Source organism: Mastigoproctus giganteus, chromosome 8, assembly GCF_048544385.1.
Source record: "Mastigoproctus giganteus isolate SK-2022 chromosome 8, ASM4854438v1, whole genome shotgun sequence".
In the NCBI taxonomy this organism is placed as follows: Eukaryota; Metazoa; Arthropoda; class Arachnida; order Uropygi; family Thelyphonidae; genus Mastigoproctus; species Mastigoproctus giganteus.
This window is the reverse complement of record NC_143582.1, coordinates 139,816,855-139,839,509: the sequence shown is the minus strand read 5'-3', so window position 1 is coordinate 139,839,509 and position 22,655 is coordinate 139,816,855. Positions and strand designations below refer to the sequence as shown.

Below are 22,655 nucleotides of genomic sequence, written 5' to 3'. Positions count from 1 at the left end.
TCTAAGATTTAACTTATTCTTAATGTAGTAGAAAAAGTACACATAAAATCTCATTTTTTTTGTACAAGTTTGTTATATGCATTACCCAACTTAGACTGTAGTCAATCCATAACCCAAGGTAACAATGATTTGAAACTTCTTCCACAGTTAGACATTTGCAATTCTTGAAATTCTGATCATGTAGGCAATCATGTTTGTGCAATTTGATAGAGGGTTGAATGTCCAAGGTTTGATGAGGAGGTCTTATTACCAAAATGTTTGTTTTTTCAAAGCTGAGTGCTAATTTATTATCGTGCAACCAAGTTTGTAAATGTATTGCATCCTGTTGTAAATCATTCGCCATTTTTGTTAGGTTCTTTCCTATTGGATATAAGATTATGTCATCTGCATAAATTTTTATAAAGGAGTTCTTAATTACTTCGAATATGTCATTTATATAGATGTTGAACATGATTGGCCCAGCATGAGTGCCCTGAGGTACTCCTCTCTTTACATTATAAGATTTTCCCTTTGTATTTTTTACTTCTACTGTTATTTTTCTCTTGGTTAAATAATTTGCTAGGAGTTGATTGAGTCTTCCCCTTATACCATATTTCAGTAATTTCTGTTGCAATATTGGGATATCAGTTAGGTCATATGCTTTGGTCAAATCTATAAATAAAATCAATATGAAGTTATTGTTGTTTAAATGTAAGTTTAGAGAGTCTACTAAGTTCTCTAATAATGTCTGTGTGCTCTTGCCCTTCTGATATGAGAATAGAGAGTTGTTTAACAGTCCATATTGATGTAAATATTTGCTTATATGGGAAAATATATAATTTTCTATTATCTTATTTAAAACTGACTGTATTGTTATTGGTCTGTAATTGCAAAAGTCATCAGGTGGTCCCTTTTTATATATAGGAATTATCTTAAATGAGAGTAAATTTGTAGGATAGCTTCCCGACCCTAACATCCGTGCTATTAGCTCTACCAAGAGCACAGAGAACTGTTCTTTGTTTCTCTTTACCTCGGTTACTGTAATACAGTCCACTCCGTAAGATTTCTTGTTCTTTAATTGTTCTATAATTTTAAGAATCTCAGTATAATGTGGAGCTAAGACTACACAATAGTTCATTATCTGAGGAAGCCTATCTTGATGAGTAAAGGAATCTTGGCAATAATGTATTAAATATCTGTTGAGATCTAATACAGCTTTGGCAAACTTATTTGCAGCCTCATATTGTTTGTTTGCACCAGAAATCTGTTCTACTAGTGTTTTAATTTGGTTTCCCCTTGACTTTTTCTTCCTTGTACTTAACATGTTATTTATAATGCTCCATTTATCCTTTTGTGTTATCTGCTTATCCATGAAAAGATTATTGTAATAAGTGTATTTTTGCTTTTTTATCATACCTGTCACTTTATTTCTGAGTGTTTTATAATTGTGATAATGTTCTTTCTTTGATGGACAATTTCTATACTGCCTGAAATATTTATCCCTTTGTACCATTAGTTCTTCTATTTCTTTAGTCATCCAATAATAATAATAATAATCTTTCTGTACATTAAAATAATTTTCCTCCTAGTGATATTTATTCAATTAATGGGAGAAGAGAGATGCGGGTTACGTGGCAATACGTAACAAATACTATAACAGAAAAAGCTTGTTTTACTGTGGTAAAACGAGCTTTTTGTTTAAGCGTGGTCTCGCGCTGAATTTATCTAATATGACCACGCGGTACCATTCTTGATTTCCATATGTAACGTATTTATGTATTCATAGCAGAGGAAGAAACATACACACATAGTGTCGAAAGCTTTTGCAAATATTATTTTACTTTATCAAAAGAAGGGAGCGCAGCGAGCAGGGGGCGAAGCCCCCTAGTAATTATTATTATTATTATTGTTGTTGTTGTTGCTCTTATATTATTTCTCCCTGACTGGAGGTTTCCTCTGTGACAGGTATTGCTACCAAGTACACAGGGTGGTTGTTGTCATGTCTGGTGTTACTGTTGGTCGAACAACTCTCTGACTATCCTACAGGTGTTCAGGATTGCGACCTTCTTTTTTATTATTATTATTATTATTTCTCCCTGATTAGGGGTCCACAGGGTGGGTGTTGTTATGTCTGGGTGTTACTGTTGGTCGAGGAACTCTCTGACTATCATACAAGTGTTCAGAATTGCGACTTTCTGGAGTTCCTTGTAGGTGTTCGCTGGGACAGTGAACTTCCTGGGCATAAACCTGTTTTGGCCACAGTTTAATCTGACATTCCAATTCACAACCAACACAATTTTTCGCCGTCATTATCCACAACCAGTCCAGTATGAACTACCATGTATGACAGAGGACGTTATCGTGCTGATACTGACAGGACTCGTTTCTGTAGTATTGCCACATTGTGAGTAGCGCTTAACTATCCAAAATCAAGTCATGAACTTCATGGTTTTTTGGATGCTACGAACAGCAGATCAAGTTCGGACCAGCTAAAACAGCCACATACTACATCATACCATCACCACCTAACTTCATGGTCAAAACGGCATATTCTGATAGGAAATGCTTCCAAACAGCCCTGGCGGGTAGCACACTGGTAAAACCTCCCCGTACCAGGTGGAAAAGACCTAAATTACAATCCTGTCAATGAATACAGGAATTGTTATGGCATTTTTCACAGCGTGGTCAAGTCAGTCGGTCTCAGGCAAGAGTTGTATAGTTCCCCCTCCGGAAACTCAGAATTTTCATCTAGCAAACAGCAAATAGATCAGAGAACACATAAACTTTACAGACATAATACATACAGCGCAATATGGCTTTAGTTACTGATGAGGCTAAGAACCCACAACCAACCAACCAACCTCTAAAGAAAATCTGGACACATCCGTCGAAATGACACATTATGCAAAGAGATTCGTCACATAGCACCTTCTGACACTGTTCTCGAATATGAACATCGCAACAAAACCCCCCTCTAAAATTCACAATGGAGGTATGTCCGATTATTTTTGGTCATATAGTGTACACTGAGTGATCACTGAATTATGACCACCCCTATGAAAACTGAATGCGACACGTTGACCACGTGAGGTACGAGAGTGCACAGTTAGTCGACCTACATAGCATAGATAAGATGTCAGTGGTTCAGTAGGTAGTAAAATTCCGAGCGTGATGGGTAAAAGGAAGGATTTATCGGACTTTGATAAATGACAGATTGTGGGTGCTCGACAAGCTGGTGCCTCGATTTCCCAAACAGCTGAACTGGTAGGGTGTTCGAGAGCCGCCATAGTTAAAATGTACCAGGACTGGCGTCAAAATGGTCAAACAACGATCCGACGGCAAAACTGCAAAGGTTAGGGAAAGGTTGATGTTAGAGGTGAGCGCCGGATCCGACGACTCGTACAGGCGAACAGGCGCAGCACTGTTGAAGAGCTGACTACCCAGTATGGGCTATACCAACTATACGTATGGGCTATACCAGCAGACTACCCCTATGGCATCCTCTCCTAACCAAGGTTCATCGGCGTAAAAGACTCGCCTGGTGCAAAGAGCATGCAAGTTTGACGTTAGAAGACTGGAAGAAGGTGTACTGATCGGATGAGTCACGTTATTTCCTCCACACCGTGAATGGTCGTGTACAGATTTGGCATGAACAAAACGAGTCTCTTCATACATCATGCATTGTATCAAAAGTGTAGGCCGGTGGAGGTGGTTGTATGGCGTGGGGCATGTTTCACTGGCAGGAACTTGCACCCCTGGTGCATGTGGAACAACGTATCAGTGGTCTCCGCTATCGTCAACTACATGCTGACTGTGTACACCCCGTTATGTTACACTTTTTCCCGAATGGCGATGGTGTCTTCCAAGATGGCAATGCGCTGAGCCATCGGGCACTTGACGTGCAGGAATGGTTTGAGAAACACAGTTCTGACTTCCAGAATATCGATTGGCCTCCGAACTCTGCCGATATCCACCCCCATAGAGCACTTGTGGAACACTATGGAAAGGCATATCAGGCGTTTGGATACACCAATCACCTTCATACCTGCATTGCTAGCCGCATTACACACAGCTAGGTTGACTATACCTCCGGAACGCCGCTTCCGACATCTTGTTGAATCAATGCTACGTCAGATAGCTGCTTTACTGAGGAAAAAAGGAGGATCTACGAAGCATTAGGTAGGTGGTCATAATTCAGTGATCATTTAGTGTATATTCAACGTGAATACGTATTATGTTAATAATACCTGCAATAATCATATACAGTATATAGATCAATCAAGAAAAAGTTTTATTTGGTATATAAATTTAAACTCATCAATCATTTTTATTTTAATTTTCAGTCTAAATATGGAATGCCCCCCTTGTACAACCCCATGCCTCCTTCCTCTACGTATAGTGGATATGCCAATGGAACTTATACAAGCGGTGGGTATAATACAACAACAATTGGAACTGGGACTATCAGTGATTTAACCGATCTATTCTCTGATCTTAACATAGGATTTGAAAGAAAACCTACCAAAAAACCACCACCCAACTATCTATGTCATCTGTGCTTTAAGAAGGGTCATTATATTAAAGACTGTCCTCAGGTAAGTTTTATATTTAATAAATCATAGGCACGAAATTATATGAATAATAATTTTAAAAAATAGTTAGTTATTCCAACCAGCATAAAATTTTATCAGCATAAATATAATTTTATCATGTACTTTTTAATATTTTTAGTAATTAGCAATGAACGTTATTTATTTGGGATCTGCACTTTCAGAATTGAAACTATCAATGATCTAGTTTCACAAATTACATTTATATAAAACAAAAATCATCCTTACATTTTGTAAATTCCATATTATTATTATTAGTAGTACTGTAGTAGTAGTATTACTATTATTAAATCAATTTCTCTTCACATAGATGACAACGGTTTCTGAGAAAGATCGACCCCCGTTTAGCCATAGAGAAAGTTGTAGACTAGTTGAATATGGTGCTTTAGAGTTTATTTTTACTTTAAATTAGTTTATAATATTATTTTGCCACTGAGGAAAGGGCTCCACAACTACGATAATTTGCAATTATTAAGTCGGATAAAGTTAGTCAAAATTTGATAAACGCTATTTATCTAAAATAGCAGTGACAACATTTACTGGTTCATGCATAAAAGAACATGTCCTCCAGTCTTTACATCTATTAAATCAATTTATTCCTGGCCTTCACTTAAGGGAAACGTTATGTATCAATCAAAATCTACGAACTGTAAAAGTAACAGTTACAACGTATGTATTTTGAGCCGAACTTCTTATTTTTTTTATTATTGTTTATGTACATATAAGGGACAGCCTCATTTGGTAACAGCAATCAGTAAACTAGGTTTGTACTTAGTGCACAGATCTCATACAGAGAAGAAAAATTCGCCAGGAGTTTCCACAATATTGCACTCCTCCAGTTTTAATTTCGGGATAACAAAAGAACATGAAATCTTAAAAAAAGCCTCTGTAAACAGTAGTCGAAATAGAACAGTTTGAGGACAAGAAAAAAGGAACAGATTTATATTATGTTTAACTAAACGGACCAGCTGATTTCACTCATGAGCTGGATGTATGGAACAATTTCAGCATAGTTTATTTTGATTTTAACAAGGCATTTAGTCCCTGATGAGAGGTTACTGTATAAGATAAAATATACTGAGTTTACTGGAAAGATGCTAAGATGGATCGCAGGGTGGCTGCAGGAGAGAAGGCAGAGGGTTTTAATTAAGGAAATATTCTTCAGATTGGTGTAACATCCGAAGTGGTGTTCCCCAAGGATCGGTTCTTGGATCAATATTGTTTCTGATTTTCATAAACGACATCGACGAAGGAATAGAGGGCGCCATGTCAAAATTTGCAGACAATACAAAAAACTCAATGCTGATGAAATTCTTCCTCTTGCTCAGACCATGCGCATGAGAGGGAATAAATTCAAATTGAGGAAGGATGGTTGCAGAATAGATGTGTGGAAGTTTGCGTTCAGCCAATGGGTGGTTGATTGATAGCATAAGCTTCCATCCATTGTTATGGAAGTTAATAGTTTGAATAAATTCAAGGAAGAACTAGAGAAACTATTGGAAGGGATGGATAGGTAAAATGTGTTTTTTTTTTTTTTTTTTTTTTTTTTTGGCTGATGATGTATAGCTTTATGATGTTAAGCTTGCTCTCTTGCATCATTTGACATTATTAACGCTCAAACTAATACTAATGATTGAAAAATTCTTTAATATTCAGTACCAAGCCGCGCTCCTTCTGGATGATTTTAACAGGCTTCAAAAGTAGTTCGAGCAGAAAAGTGGCAACTATGTTTTAAAATGCATTAAAACATAGTTGACACTTGGGGAAGAGCAACCCCAAAATAACTTATACACTTGGTAGAGTTGAATTAAAAAAAAATAGAGGAAGAAAGGAATCTGGCAGTTACGAAGAAGATATGAAGTTCTCTAAGTACTGTAATTAGGCGAGGAAAGCCTATGGTGTGCCCTGTGGATAATCCCACTGTATAAGACAATTGTAAGATATTTGGAAGATTTGTCCAAGTACAAACACCTCATCTGAAAAAAACAAAAAAAAAAAAAAACATCGAGCTTGTTGAAAGGGTCCAAAGACGGGAAATTCGCCTGGTGAGTTCGTCAAAAGAGCAACCGTACGGGTTGAGTTCGATTATGTGGTCTACAGAGCTTGGAAATCAGGGACCTTATAGGGGGCTTGATTGCTGTTCATAAGGCTCTGAGAGGGGTTAGTGAAATGAATGAAGTCAGAATTTTCACTGTTATAAAAAATTCCAGAACTCGGGGCCATAAATTCAAATTACAAGAGGAGAGGTTTAGACTCGATTGCAGGAAGTTTTCTTTTAGCCAGCAAGTTGTTGATTACAGTAACTGGAACGATATGACCCAGGAGGCCCTTGTGCCAAAAACTCTCAAAACAACATTACTGGAACAAGATGCTTCCGCAGGTAATTGAGGCTGACAGTTTGAAGAAATTCATAGTCAACTGGATAGTTACTTACGTGAGGATGGAAGCGCATAATTTATATTTTCTTATCTACTTTTATTTATTTCTTTTTTTTTTTTTTTTGGCTGATACAGCAAAATCCTATAGCTTCCTTGCACCATATGGTAAATATTTACATTAATAAATACTTACAACACGCTACATACATTCCACCTTGCAATTTGAGAAATTCTGTCCTGCACAAACAGCATAAACCATGTAACCCCTCTAAAACTCAGTCCTGTCTCATGTCTCACAAAAAAGGATACTGGTCCTTTGCTTATCTACAATAACACTCAGATTTCTAGACAAGCTCACATATTTATTATTTGTATATAATTTGTATTTTCTTATCTACTTTGGCTGATGCAGCAATATGCTATGGCTTCCTTGCACTATATGGTAAATACTCATACTGTTGTTGTTATTTGGTTTTCAGGAGCATTAGCAACTAAGGCCATATTGCTCCGGGGATATGCGGTGGTCATTCCCTGACCTTTCCGCATCCTCCGTATTTGGTGGTCATGGGCTCGAACCCCGGTCTAATAAAGAAGCGTGTGCTACGCACTGCTGCTCCTGCCCACCTGGCTATGGAGGCGCCAAATACTCATACTAATACAGTACTTACTTACAACACAGTACATTTCACCTTGCAATTTTTAGAGAAACTCTGTCCTGCACAAACAGCATAAATCATGTAATCCCTCTAAAACTCAGTCCTGTCTCATTTCTCTCAAAAAAGATGGTACTGGTCCTTTGCTTATCTACAGTAACATCGGATTTCTAGACAAGATCACATATTTATTATTATTATTATTATCGGTTTATTTACCATAAGTTCACCCCCTGTATAGCTAGTGGGCTAGGGGGGGGGTGTACAGATATTTTGAAATATATATCATACAATTTTATATAACTTTTCAAGATATTTACAATGGTATTAAATAGATAATCATATTTACTTAATTGCAGGTTACCATTCACTTTAAAATAAAATTGATCTTAATAATTATAGAGATAAATATACAGGTTGACTTATATATCTTTTCTTCAGCAACTGAAATAACAAATTTACATATTTTTCATTATTATTGCTTTTAATTGTTTACATCATATAAATTTCTGATAACAAATAATTCTCACGCTCAATTTTCACGGTAGTCCTAGTGATTTAGTCCATAAATTCGTTTCTGTATGTTTTATTCACATCAAACTTTACTGAATCAATGGTGTCATATCTCTACTAGGAATTACCCTAACTTACTTCTAATCTCTCTCTCTCTCTCTCTCTCTCTCTCTCTCTCTCTCTCTCTCTCTCTCACACACACACACACATCTTGGATAGTGTCTGTGAAGAGCTGTGGCCATGTACAACCAATCTTTCAGCCTTAACACTTAACCATCCCTTTATCCAAAATAATAACCTGACCCCGATGCCACATTATTACTCCAATTTATACAATAATCATATATGTTGTACAGCACTATAAAAGGCTATACTGAAATCGAAGTATAAGATACCTCAAGCAAAATCCATCAATAAGAAATCCATCCTTGGATTGCCTAGCGGCAATCATAGACATCAAGACAATCTTGTATTACTTTTTAACTACTAACTGCATTATTTTCCACAGCACAAATTTACAATCCTGTAGTTACCCACTCCACCCTATGAACCAATCTTTTGAATAAGAAATACATTTGCAGATCTCTAAAATTCTCCTGAATCTAAGGATATTCTCCTTATTATGGCTAAAGATATATCTACTTCTTTTGCAGTTTCGTTTAATAGAATTCGATAGATTTTACGAGAATCTATCAGTCCCATGCGCTTTGCGCTTTCTTTACTTTCAGCTGAAGTTTTTCTTCCGTCTTCCTTTCCGCTTTATATTTTGCAAGGTAGACTTCTGCTAACTCTGTCTCTAAAAACTTCATGTGTGAAAGATGCAACATATTTATTAAGTTTATTAGCAATCTGTGCAGTGGAAGTGGATACTAAAGATGCGAATGGATTGATGGAGTGTTGCAAAAAAGACCTGACGACTGACAATTTCAATCAGTTATACACACAAATGCAAAATAAAGAAAGGAATGATGGTGATAATAAAATCCTCAATATCTTAAGAGCTTGACCTCGAGAGTTTAAGAGAAAAAAGAAGTCAGGAGAGACAACAAGAGTCACAAAGGATCTGAGATTCGGTTCCCAATATTGACACAAGTAGAATGTTCGCAATGGCCTCCGTGATGTCACCGTTTGCTGAGATTCTTTATGATAAAAATATGATGATTTAATTATAATCATATTTAATGTTATTTTTTGTAATGGTAGTTTTAACGCTGAATATTGTGTATACACTGCCCTACCATCAATACCCAGACCTACTTTCGTTGATAGGGTCACATTCTACTCAAGCACTACTTGTCACAGATAACTATAAACATGCTCTTAAGCCTTCGAGTAGACAGTAGCACGATATGAATGCAAGATGTTGCGATCGGCGGAATAAACAGACTTTTGGCGCAAAATGATGATAGGGCGCCACATAGCATTCGGTCTGTACATGACCTTTCAACGGCACTAAAGATCCTTAGGTCGAAAACTGGTGATGTGATCTGCAAATGGAAGGGAACCGCTGTTCTAACCGCTATGAAACGAACCCAGAAAACCTCCGCAAATGACGGAACGTGACAGGAGAGTCCACTCTATAAGCAATATGAATATCCTTCCTCACGTAAAGCAACAATAGCACTCTTTCTTTGTGGCATCAACTACACGTAACTCGCCATCCTGACACAAGCAAGGAATGACTGCAACTCTTGCAGAACGTGCTTATATAGCTGAAAGTAACAGCTGACGCAATATTACGTCATTACTGATGCAATCTGTAAAAAAATATTGCCATATACTTAGTTATTCGGATGACAATTACAATTTTAAGGGGTGATGCACTTTATTTGAACACCAGTGTAATGGACTTTGAACTTGACCACTCGGCTACAGTGGCATATCTTATGTTAATTCATCACTGATATTAACTTGCTGTGGTTCTTTGTACAAAGTACCTACGATAATCTCGGCATGTTCACATAGTAGACTTCTGAATAGCAATTAAAAACTCATGCCATCCAGTTCCCTAATACATTTTGTGAAAATGCTAGGTATCTTCGCTCAAAGCTACACAATCATCCACTTGAAACTTTGGTACCTTAACTTCTGGCCCAGGCATGTACACGTTTTACTCATTCTCCATAGTCACGTCGGCTGGTGCATTCCAACTGTATGATCTTTGGTCCGATTATAAATCTGAAACAGAATGTGAGTATATTTTGACTTCGAATATGCAATCCTTTACAAAAATTCCTTTCCTTTACTGATGCATCTCTTTGCAATTGCAACTTTGTTTTCTCAGATTCAGTTGTATAGATTAGCACGTGCTGTTTTTGAATTCCTGTGATTAATATTGACAAAACGAATGATTTCTTCTTTAAATAAATATTTGAATACAGTTACAACTTATTCACAAATTTTACTTTTTGATGTTCTTACCACTTGAGAGACAATCATGCTGCTATGATTGTTTCTCAAGGGGCGATATATCACTAGACAGCATTGAAACACATGATGCAATACTGGAAATAAAATTTCATTCCGTTTAAAAATACTTACATCTTACATAAGTCAGAGAATAGCTCCCACTGTCTGCCTTTGTAGTTTTGCGTGTTTTGAAGGACTTTTTTTTTTTCCCAGAGCACTAATGAAACTTCCTATAACTGCTGGATTATAAACAATCTTCTAAGACAATTCTTTTCTTTCACTCACAGTTGAAAACTAACTTATAAACATAGGAGACATTGATCATCTTACAGATGAATGCTAGTAGAGGTGCTCGATATTCTGGTGGAAGAAGCACAAAAACTATTGTAGAAATCGTATAGCGGGGAAATATAGGCAGTTAAATTTAATACTATAGGCGGTTAAATTTAATATTTAATTGTTTGCAGCCGCTACGAAATTAAGCGAATAGTTTTAAAGGCACAGTCTCTACATATTTTATTTAATCAAATTTGATTTAAATAAACAGAGTTAAAATTATCTGCGTTTTCTGAATTTCTAGATTTCAACCTACCTGCTCATTAAAATCAGATAATTAAAATTTAACATAGCATTAAGTATTATTAATGGCAAATAATGAACACTTCCAATATCACCTATCCATCCCTCTAACAGATTGATTGGTTCTTCCTTGAATTTATTCAAACTACGCACTTCTACACCACCAGAAGGAAGTTTGTTACAATCAACTACCAGCTGTCTGAAAACAAATTTCCGCACATTGATTCTGCAATTATCCTTCCCCAATCTGAATTTATGCCCCGCTCATATGCATAGTCTGAACAACAGGTGCGATTCGTCCGCAGTGAAGCTACTCAATCCATTCAGAGCATGAAACACTTCAATCAGACCTTATCGCAGGTGACTAGTCTCCAGACGTTGCAGTTTTCAGAATTGAAACGTTTCCTAGTAAGAGAAACTCCCTTTGTTTCTCTCACCAATCTCGTTGCTCTTCTCTGCACTCACCCCTACAGATCACCTCCTTCACAAATGCCTAACAATTGACTTATACAACGAGATAATCATCTTCTTATCCTAATTTTAAAATTCCGGTATATCAATGAAAAAACCCATGGTCTATCCTGGTAGCCTGTCTGCACTGCTCAGAGAACTTCATGTCGAACTGCACAATTATTCCTAGGTCTCCTTCATTCTCCACTACCCTGAGTGTGGCACACAGAGTTGCTACGTTAATCTGGGATTACTGCTACCCATATGAAGTACCTTGCATTTGCCAATGTTAAATTTCAGCCCATCTGCCTAATTTATCTAGATGTAGACATGTATAGTATCTTATGTAGGGACGGCACCTGAACGTCAATTCAACTCCGCCTTGGTACACAGTGATGAATACAGAACTCTGTAAAAGGCCAGAAATGTGTGTAATATTATGTTTGTGTAGTATGTGTGTTATTGCAATTAATTGTTTAATTGTTTCTGGCCATTTTGTCACCAGGAAGGCAATCACCTGGAAAGCCTGCCCAGTGTCCGTCTACACCACGGGGAGGTAGGCCATAATTGCGCATATACCGTGGCCAGCCTCAAGAGTCACGCACTGAATGTCCAAAGCGAGTTTCGAACCATTCAAAAGAACCCCGTGCCAGCAAGCCGGCAACAGCGCGCGTACACACACACACACACACACACACACACACACACACACACACACACACACTGAATCATTCCCTTTCACCCAGGAGACAGACAGCAGAAGACGAAGAAATAAAGAAAATATCATAAAGTGTGAAAAAAGTGTAGTATGACAAAGGATACTGCTTGAACATATCTTTATCCAGTGCTGCCCAAAGTAGTCCACAAAGAGAAAAGGTCTTCAGTCAAGCAGTAAAGTCATCCAAAAACAAGATCAGCAAGGCAAGAACAAATTATAGATGCAAATCTGTTAATTTGGAGTGGTATCAGAAGTCACTGGTTGATGACGGTATCACTGTGCAGAAGAAGGATTTAGTTGCGGAAAGTCTTAATAAAGGATGAGCCAGAAAAATGCAACATCTGTTAAAACCTTCTTCGCGTGTTCTTGAATAACTAGCAAAATATTGTACATGACGCCATCAGGACGACAGACGAGGCAACAGGTTGTAATTTCATTTATGATGCATTTTCAATTTGATTACTTGAATTAACAATATTGAGGTTGAAAGTCTTCCTACGATTAAAAGCAGCAGTGCAGAAGGTTTGAAGGGCTTGGAAATTATTGATAGATATGAGTAACTCCTCACTTCTAGGAGAAAAGTTTGGAACTGTTGCCTTAAGAGCCAATCTTAGCAGGGCGCCTCCGTAGCCAGGTGGGCAGGAACGGCAGTGCGTAGCACACGCTTCTTGATTAGACCGGGGTTCGAGCCCGTAACCACCAAATACGGAGTGCGGAAAGGTCAGGGAATGACCACCGCATATCCCCGGAGCAATATGGCCTTAGTTGCTAGTGCTCCTAAAAACCAAATAACAACAACATAATAACAGCAATCTTAGGTCCTCATAAACGAAGCATTCAAAAACACTCAGACAATTCAAAAAGGAAGTGAGAACAGTCTTCCGTTAGCCCACATCCATAGGAGACTGTATTAGAAAGTCTGAGTTGGTAAAGTGTAGTTATATCAGGAACGAAATTTTTGATAACGGCTCCTTTTTCGGTAGAATTTCATCTATTTTGTTGACTAATAAATTCCAGCATCGGGTTCGTTCAGTTTTGGGACCAGCCTGAGAACTGACAATTATTCCCGGAAATTCCGCAGAAACGCCTCAGCGGATGTACAAACAAAGACTTCTTAATATACAACATGCAGGTCAATTGGTACAGTGCCCACAAGAGTCTGTAGAGCTGGGGTTGATACTGTTCGGCAAACGTTTCACTCCGTAGCTGAGTTAGTTTGTCTCAGGTGTAGATATCAAGGTTTTTTTTTTTTTTTTTCTCCAGAAACTGGAGTTTTTTCGTCCAGCAAACAAGCAAATCGACCAGAGAACACACGCAATTTACAGACAAAATAAATATATGGGTAGATGTAATCATTTACGGGTGACCTAATATCATAATTGGTTGTTCGGCAAACGCGTCTGCGCGGGTAGCACACTGATACCGCCACCGTCCTCCCCACACCGGGTAGAAAAGGCCTGGGTTCCATACACACCAGGTTCCTAGTTCTTGCCAGCAAAATGTGCCCACATATTAAGCAACCACCGTCATCTGCCTGGACAGTGAGCATCATGCACGATGGGTCCATCGACTCGTATTGCTTGCGCCACAAACGAAGACGTCCGTCGGCATGTTGCACCAGGTATTTGGACTCATCCGACCAGCACACTCGTTTCCAGTCCTCTAGTGTCCCACCAACATGGTGACACCACAGCATTAGCCGTCGACAATGAACAACGGTGAGGAGAGGGTATCTCTTAGGTCGTCTGTTGTGGAACCCCATACGTCTGACTGTGTGGCGCATCGTTATTTCGGATATGATATTGTTCTTGCATTCCCCATATTGTGTTGAGATGTTAACTGTCGTACAGTTACTGCAGTTCAGCCCGAACAACGCTCTGCACCCTTCGCTTACCACGAACCTCAATCGTTTACAGTTCTGTCGGCGGGAAGTGGTTTGACACCATTCTTTGTACACCTAAACTACAACAGAGGCCGTAAGCAACCGACAAGATGTGCCATTTCCGATATGGACCGACCCGACTCACGAGCTATCACAATCATGCTCTTTTGAAACTCCGTGATATCTTTACTACGTCCCATTAACTGCTACTTTATCGCTTTGACTTGCAAGACCAGATGCAGATTACCACTGCTCTAGTGTACGAAGATGTTCAGTTCATATAATGTGAACTATGCAACATAATCCATTACTAATGGGGGTGGTCATAATTTAGTGCTTACTGAATGTATCCGCATAGCCATTTTATTGAATGGAGGAGAAAAAATTTCAGATGTTCTGTTTTGTCAATAAAACACTACCCAACATGATGTTTACCTCCAGCAAATCAATGGTTGTTTCTGGTCAAGTTTTATGTATAGAATTTAAAATCAATCATAAAAATTTCCTATCACGTCTCAGTTTTAAGATATAGATAGGTAACTGGATTCTGTACCGAAATATCATTACTGTTTGGAATAAAATTTTTAAAAATATTAACTTTTGGTTGGTTTTGTTTATTGGATTAAAGTTAAGCAAGTACATCATTACTGTTCTTGCAATATAGTATATTTTGATTTTGATGCACTTTTCCAGACAAGTCAGTATTTTTATTAATTTTATTACCCCATTCAACTGGTCAGTATATAGTGTAGGAAAAACTAGGCTACAAGAATTCACCTTCTGTTCAAATTTACCAATTGATTTTACTGTTTTTAGGTTAATGCATTGCTAAAGTGGAGAAGACAAAGCACAGAAATTGCGCCAATCACCCAGACAACTTCTGCTATGTTTGAGGACACTTAAACCCAAAAACTCAGAGGAAGAAAATATACAATGTCACAAAAGTTGCATATTCATTCACTGGTGTGAAAAATTTAAGGACCAGTCACGTTTTCACCTGTAGCTTTTCATAGGAGTGGCCTGGATATACGAAAAGCATACCAAAGGAACCTCGTGAGGTACAGAAATGATGAAGGAAACAACACCGACACAAAACGGTACAGCGAGACTATTCAAAAATGGCAACATAGCACTGGCTGCCATGATTCAGATGCATCACTGCCAAAGATGGAACAAAGGGAAGAGATGGTCCTCAGTAGGAGATATGGCCACCACTAATGTCGATGCAGGCTTTGCACCGCCTGTCTATACTTAGAACAATGCTGTTGATAAGTTCTTGCGATAACATCGTCCATGCCTCTGTCAGCGCGATCTTCAGCTGGTGAACATTTTCTAGTTGGTGCCGCTAGGCGTTTCCTTAGAGCGTCCCATATGTGTTCAATGGGATTTACATCGATGGAAACGGGCAGGCCAATCTATACGAACAATGTCCTCATTTTACAAAAGCTTCAGTGCGATGGGGGTGTGGCGTTATCATCCATAAAAACAAACTCGGGGCCAATGGCACCTCGGAACAGACGCACATGGGGAAGGATTACTTCAGTACAGTAGCGTGCACCGGTTACAGTACCGCCTTCCACTATCTGGAGTTGTGTACGTCCATCCAAGATAACGCCTCCCCAGACGAGAACACCTCAACCGCCATACCGATCCCTTTCAGTGATGTTTGCTGGGGGTGATACCGTGTGCCAACCTCTCGCTAGATTAGCTGACGTCCAGAATCGCTGCTGAGACTGAATCTACTCTCATCAGTTAAGAGTACTTTAAGTAAAGATTTTGTGGTTGTAACCTTTAGAAATAGTGCTGGTCCTTAAGTTTTGCACTCCAGTTTTGTACTTCGGCTGCAAGATCAGTAACCAAGAAAAAAATTTGGCTCCACATATCTGTTCTATTACTTTTATAACGAACTTAAGGCTGTGGTTATATGGCAAGCTGAGAGCATTACCTTTTTCCGTCCCTACAGTGTGGCGCGAACCCAAGAATAATTTCGATGACTGCTGTTTCAGCATGACAAAAATAAAAGGTATTTCCAAAAAGAGCAAGCACCTAATTGCTGATGGCCAGTGCCACACGGTAACAAAACTGCCAGTACCTGTGCCACCAAAATCTTGGGGTATTGGAAGTAGTGATGAAAGTACAGAAGAAATCGTTTTACCAGATGTCCCGGAACCATGTACTTCATATGATTTGGACCACGAGCCAGAAAAAGAAAATGCCCCACACTACATTGAACAAGAAGAATTAGGCGACTTGATCAGAGACTTGGGCTTACCCAAAGAGAAGGCTGGATTACTCGGATCCAGACTACAATAGTGGAACTTACTCACCAAAGGTACAAACATTACAATATACCGTAAGCGAAATGAAGAGTTTTCAAGATATTTTGCAATGGAAAACAATGTGTGTGTGTGTCTGCAAAGACGTCGTTGGTCTTTTGCACGAACTGAACATTGATCACAATACCTCTGAATGGCGTTTGTTCATTGATGCGTCAAAGCTAAGTTCCAATTCCTCTTGTTCATGCTGTTGGCCTGAAAGAAACTTACGATAGTATGTCCCAGATTCTTGCTGCTATAAGTTACAATGACTATGGTTGGAATATTTGTGGTGATCTTAAAGTGATTGGACTCCTTGTTGGGTTGCAAGGTGATTTCACTAAATACCATTGTTTCCTGTGTTTGTGGGATAGTCATGCAACAGTCAAACACTACGTCGTAAAACTGGGATAAGAGAGATGAATATATTCCCGGCAAAGCAATGTAAAGTATGTTCCATTAGTTGATCCAAAAAAGATTTTTCTTCCCCCTTTACACATCAAGCTTGGACTGATTAAGAATTTCACTAAGGCACTGGATAAAGAAAGCAGAGGATTCGCATATTTACTGAAAATGTTTCCCAATTTATCTCATGCAAAGCTGAAGGAAGGAATTTTCATAGGTCCTCAAATAAGAAAGCTCCAAAAAGATGAAGAATTTCAAAGAAACCTGAATGATGTTGAACTGGCTGCATGGAGATCTTTCAAGGCTGTGGTACTCGATTCCTCGGAAAGAGAAAAGAAGAGAACTATGAGCAACTGGTGACAAACTTGCTGAAATGTTACAAGAACATGGGGTGTCGAATGTCATTGAAAATGCATTTCCTTCATTCCCATCTGAATTTCTTTCCTGAAAACTTAGCAGATGACAATGCTGAACAAGAAGAGCGCTTCCACCAGGATGTATCTGCAATGGAAAACGATACCAAGGTCGCTGGGACTCTGCCATGATGGGAGATTACTGTTGGTTCCTTAAACGGGAAAGCAATCTGAAGTATAAAAGGAAATTATTGAATAGGAAACATGTCTAAGTAACGTATATTGTGTATAATAATTACAACCATGTATGCTGATGTTGTATAAAAATAAGGAATTTAAAAAAAATGCGCGTATATCTTTTGATGTAGACGTGACAGAAGTTAAAGATTGATATTTTCATAATCAGGACATTCATTTTGTTCAGAATAACCAACTTTCGTTCCAGAGGTATGAAAAAAAAAAAATTTTGTCGGCTAGTGCAATTGGCATTAAATCACGGAAATGCTTCTCATTACCGCGATTATTTTACGCAATAAAACAGCACAACACGATATCAATAAGTAGCACATGAATAAGAGGAAATGTCGCAAAATAGTCAGAGAAGTCGGAGCGTCACTAAACAGAAAACCAAGCTAAGCAAAGCAAGAGGAACATGCAGTTCATAATGAGGCTTTATTACGAAGTCCTCGCACTTCGATAATACACTCTGTGGCATTGAAATTGCAGCACCCTAAACGAACAGGAATACACAAAAGTATACTAAGAGTAATGATTGCCAAGAAGTTAAGAAACACATGATAAAAGTTGCAGAGGTTCATGTGTGCGTAAACACATTTAACGATATAAAATAATGCTTACAATGGAAGGTCAACATGATGTAAATCCACTACGGTTGCAAATATATTGGGCTAAGAGTCTGGGCATTGAGTCGTAAAGATATCGAATAGCCTTCTGGAGTATTTCCCACGAAGTCTCTTGCACCTTATCCCACAGATTATCCGTGGTATGTGCTGGCTCACACATGCTCGATGGAGAAGAAATCCAAGGACATGGCTGGCCAAGGTTTTCGGACGTTGTCCTGCTAAAAAATGGCGTCAGGCACCCCAGTAAGAAAGAGGCAAGCGACGGTTTCCAGAATCTCGGAGACACAGCGGCGAGCGGTCAGATCAAGTTACGGCCATGGTCAGGCCGCAACTTGAGTACTGTATACAGGTCTGGAGGCCTCATTTTAGGAGGGATGTAGACCTGCTGGAACGGTGTAGAGAAAGGCAACGAAATTTATGAGGGGAACAAAACGGTGCTCTTGCCAAGAAAGGCTTCAGTTCTGAAAATTGCAGCATCTGGGGGCAACTGCGAGGTGATCTTATTTTAATTCAGCTGATTGAATTCAGCAAGGTTCAATGCTGATGGAATTCTTCGTCTTGCTCAGACTACACACATGGGGGTGGGCATAAATTCAAATTGAGTAAGGATGGTTTCAAGACAGATGTCCGGAAGTTTATCTTCAAATTGCGGGTGGCTGATTGTTGGAACAAACTTCCATCTGTTGTTATGGATGTGTGTGATTTGAATAAATTCAAGGAAGAACAAGGCAAACTAATGGATGGGAGGGACAGGTGATATGGGCAGTTTTTTTTTTTCCTTGCGTTAGTTTCCACTATTAAGAGAAATACTAGAAAACTAGCTCTGCACGAAAAACGCAGCATCTGTTTTTTTTTTTTTTTTCAGCTTTAGGATTGCTGTGTTATATCCAAAACGTAATAATCCTAGGTTTCGGACATAAAACACAGCAAAATGTTACTTTTGAATAGAGGCATCTTCATTTACTGTACCTGTCACAGAGTGAACAGCAGATAATTTCACTCTGTCACAGAGTGAAATTATCTGCTGTTCCTTTCTAGGAACATCTCTTACAGTCTTGACTGCACAGGTTTGGTTGTTTGGAATTTGCGACGTGTCAACTAAAGAAATGAAGCGTTCATCCTGGATTTGTCCTGATGAAAGCGTTCCCCTTGCTCGTCCATTACATCTCCCAAATAAATTTTGAGGGAAAATACCAAGATAGGAATAAATAAAATGAATTTTAAAAGACATTTAGCACCTTTATAACATATCTTTATAACATTGAATAAACTTAACACCACAGATTCATAATTATCTTCTTTTCTTCTTCCAAGAAACCCATGCCCAAATGCTTTAAGCGATCAACTAGCTGCTAGTTCAGTATCCTGTAGCTTTCATTCAAATATATCATCTTTGAGGAGTTTCTTTATTTGAGGCCCAATAAAAATCCCTTCTTTCAGTTTTGCATCTCTTAAATTAGGAAACACTTACCCTACATAGCAGCATTCACTTCCTTCTTTATCCAGAATGCCATCGCCTTGACAAAATTCTTCATTATAACCTTTATATACAAAGGTGGAAGAAGAACCCTTTTTGGTTCAACCAGTATACCATATTTTATATTACTTCTCCCAGGTAAAAATTCCTTCCTCTTTTTCCGCTACTGCACAATATAATGTTTTTTCTGTTGCACGACTGTCCCACAAACACAGAAAACAACAGTATTTCTGAAACCTCCCTGTACGCCAGCGAGTAATCCAATTACCTTAAGATCACCACAAACATTCCAAAAAAGTCATGGTACTTTATTGCACTCAGGATCTTGGACGTCCTTTCAGATGTTTCTTTCATGCCATCAGCATGAAGTAGAGGAGCCGATGGGAATGCTATTCCATTGTGCAGAAAAACTGCTTTTAAACTTAATTTGAGACATCAGTAAATAAATCATTCATTAGGAATGTGTTTCGTGACCAGTTCGTTCAGAAGACTACTAATATCTTTACAGAAACACATATTGTCTTCTATAACGAAATATTTTGAAAACACTTTGTGATGGTTTCAATATACAATACTGTAATTTTAGTTTCTGATTAAAGTAACTTCCACTGTTCTAAACAAGAACCAAGGAGTTCTTCTTACTCTTAAGATAAGTTTAAATCATAAACTAAGTTATTCAATCCCTCTTGCTTAATTAAGTGCAGCGCATTATAATTTTCTGGGTAGTATTCGACATCTGTTGAAGCGGACGGGCCAGCAAAGTCTGCAGTGCAAGAATTCTCGCTATATTCATCACTCTATTGTTTCAAGGATTGCTATTTCTGCATGACAGAAATATCAGGAATGTCCAGAAAAAGCAATCATCAAAGTAGTTGCGCAGTTCTGGCCACACCATAACAATAATAAAAGGCATACTTTTAATTTTTACAATTAGCCACACCCTCAGATTTGTGGTCCAGGTAATACGTCTTTCGGTTACTGAAAGAGAGAGAGAGAGAGAGGTTGGAGGCAGACAAAGTTGGGCATGTTAACCCTCCTGAACATTACTGCCATCGATGAGCGCATGCAAACATTATTAATTTACAAGTATGTATGTAGATATGACATGACTGTCATAGCTACTTCCCAAACTTATGGTAAGACAAGCATTATGGGTAAACACTAAAACCTGTATATGTAAAAATTGTGACATGATGTGAAATTTTAAAAATTATATTCGGAATCTACGCATAAAAATTTATTTTAAACAGCTGTTATATTAGATGAGGTAAAATCACGTTGCCCAGTGTTATCAGCGCTTGCTTTCCTGCGTTATATTTCTCAAGGTTCAAAAAAAACTTTAGGTTTCCGGTTGTTTTCCAACAGGCTGAAATGCCGGTATAATTTTTTATGTCCTTTTGTAGTTCTAAAATAGCTTTAAAATCAGTGGCAGATTCAGTAAAGGACAATCGATCCTCGCCCCAGAGCCCAAGTAAATTGAACAAATACAGTGTACCTGTTTTTCTAGGGATGGCGATATAACGATGATGATATACATCATTTTACAGCAATTGAATTACTATCATAAAACAGTCTGCATCCATGTTTATAATTCATTAAGTTTCATATTTCAGTTAGTTTTAAATTACGTCATTATACAAAGTAGCACTTTGACAAAAATAAAGGTAAGTTTTCTAAAAGCTAATAATTCGTACATCACAGAAACAAATTACAATATTATTCTGATAGCAATATATAAATTAACAGGAAATTGTAGAACGATGGCAATAGGATTTTTAACAGTTAACCTTTGGGAATAATCTTCATTTAAAGAGAAACTAGTAAGTTTTCATGCATAAGCTAATTTAAGTGTTTATCTATTGCTACTAGAAAATAAAATAATAATAATAAATAAGCTGGATTTCCTTGCTAAACTTAAAGTAAAATATTTCGTGATGCAATGAGAACTACTATTTCCATAAATCTGTAACGTCATTTAGATGCTGTTATAAAGTATGATTTTCATAGTGCTGTGTAGCGAAATTGTTTATGGCTATTTTATCAATGTATTTTCACAATTTTTAAATTTTGTTAGATGTTGCAAATATTCGCCACTACTGTAGTTCTCAGATTTATTCATTCTAATAATATGTATAGATTAGGAGTAACAGCTAAGGGGCGGGGGGGAAAAACAGAAATAAAAGTCGAATATTTAATTTTAAACCCAAAATCAAGACTACTGCGATTTCTAACAAAATGTTCTTCAGAAGCGATGAGAGAGAATTCGTTGAAAAAGACTGCTCTCACTGGTTTCTAATTATAACTAGTGCCGCATTCCACAGACGTGAACAGTGAAGGACCGGTCTGCGAACTTTATTGTTTATAGATTTGGGTATCCGAGTGGGAGAAAGGATATGGAAGGAAAGGGAGTAATCGATCAAGATAAGACAAGTAGTACTCTGGAAAAGTATCGCTGCATTAAGGACAGCGACCTTTCTAATGCGATAAACACAGATAAATAATCACAAAACTCTAAGAACATCCCCTCCCCACCTTTTTTCGGGAGAGGATGTTCTCCATAGTAAATAATACTGTCCCTCCTGGGTGGAGAACTATGGCTTAATAATCAGAACGTCCGAAACAATACAGACAGGCTGATTACGCGATTTCGACATAGTTTTACATTTAAAAATTTTGAATTCTAAATTTAAAAACTTCAGCTTCTCTCTCTTTGTCAAGGAGTATCATAAGGAAAAAAATTTCAGCAACAGCGCCATATTTATTCTTTAAAACGCGCATGGCTGTCCAATTAACACTGGAGACCTGTACGACGACATATTCGTTTTAATGTCAACAAATCGAACCCTTTGCGCAACCTTTGGGCCAAGGGGATGAAAACAACACTCACAACTCGCGGACCACGCGATAACTGACCATCGAAACAGATATGATTAGCCCTATCATCGGTTTTGGAGGGATATAATATTAAAAAGTACGTAGACGACATTGCAAAGTCATCGGAGGAAATTACTCGAGCTGCAATGAATGGTGCACGGCGAAATATACTGTATAGCAAGATTACGTTCAGGATT

General features: G+C 38.0%; 1 protein-coding gene across 1 annotated transcript in view; it reads left to right on the top strand.

Moving 5' to 3' along the window:
• LOC150081856 (zinc finger CCHC domain-containing protein 24-like) overlaps nt 1-22,655 on the top strand; it is a 209,628-nt gene that overhangs the window by 32,772 nt on the left and 154,201 nt on the right. Inside the window, exon 2 of the mRNA XM_090378947.1 lies at nt 4,323-4,574. Coding sequence (XP_090235073.1) covers nt 4,323-4,574 — 252 coding nt within the window. The remainder of the gene's footprint in view (nt 1-4,322; nt 4,575-22,655) is intronic.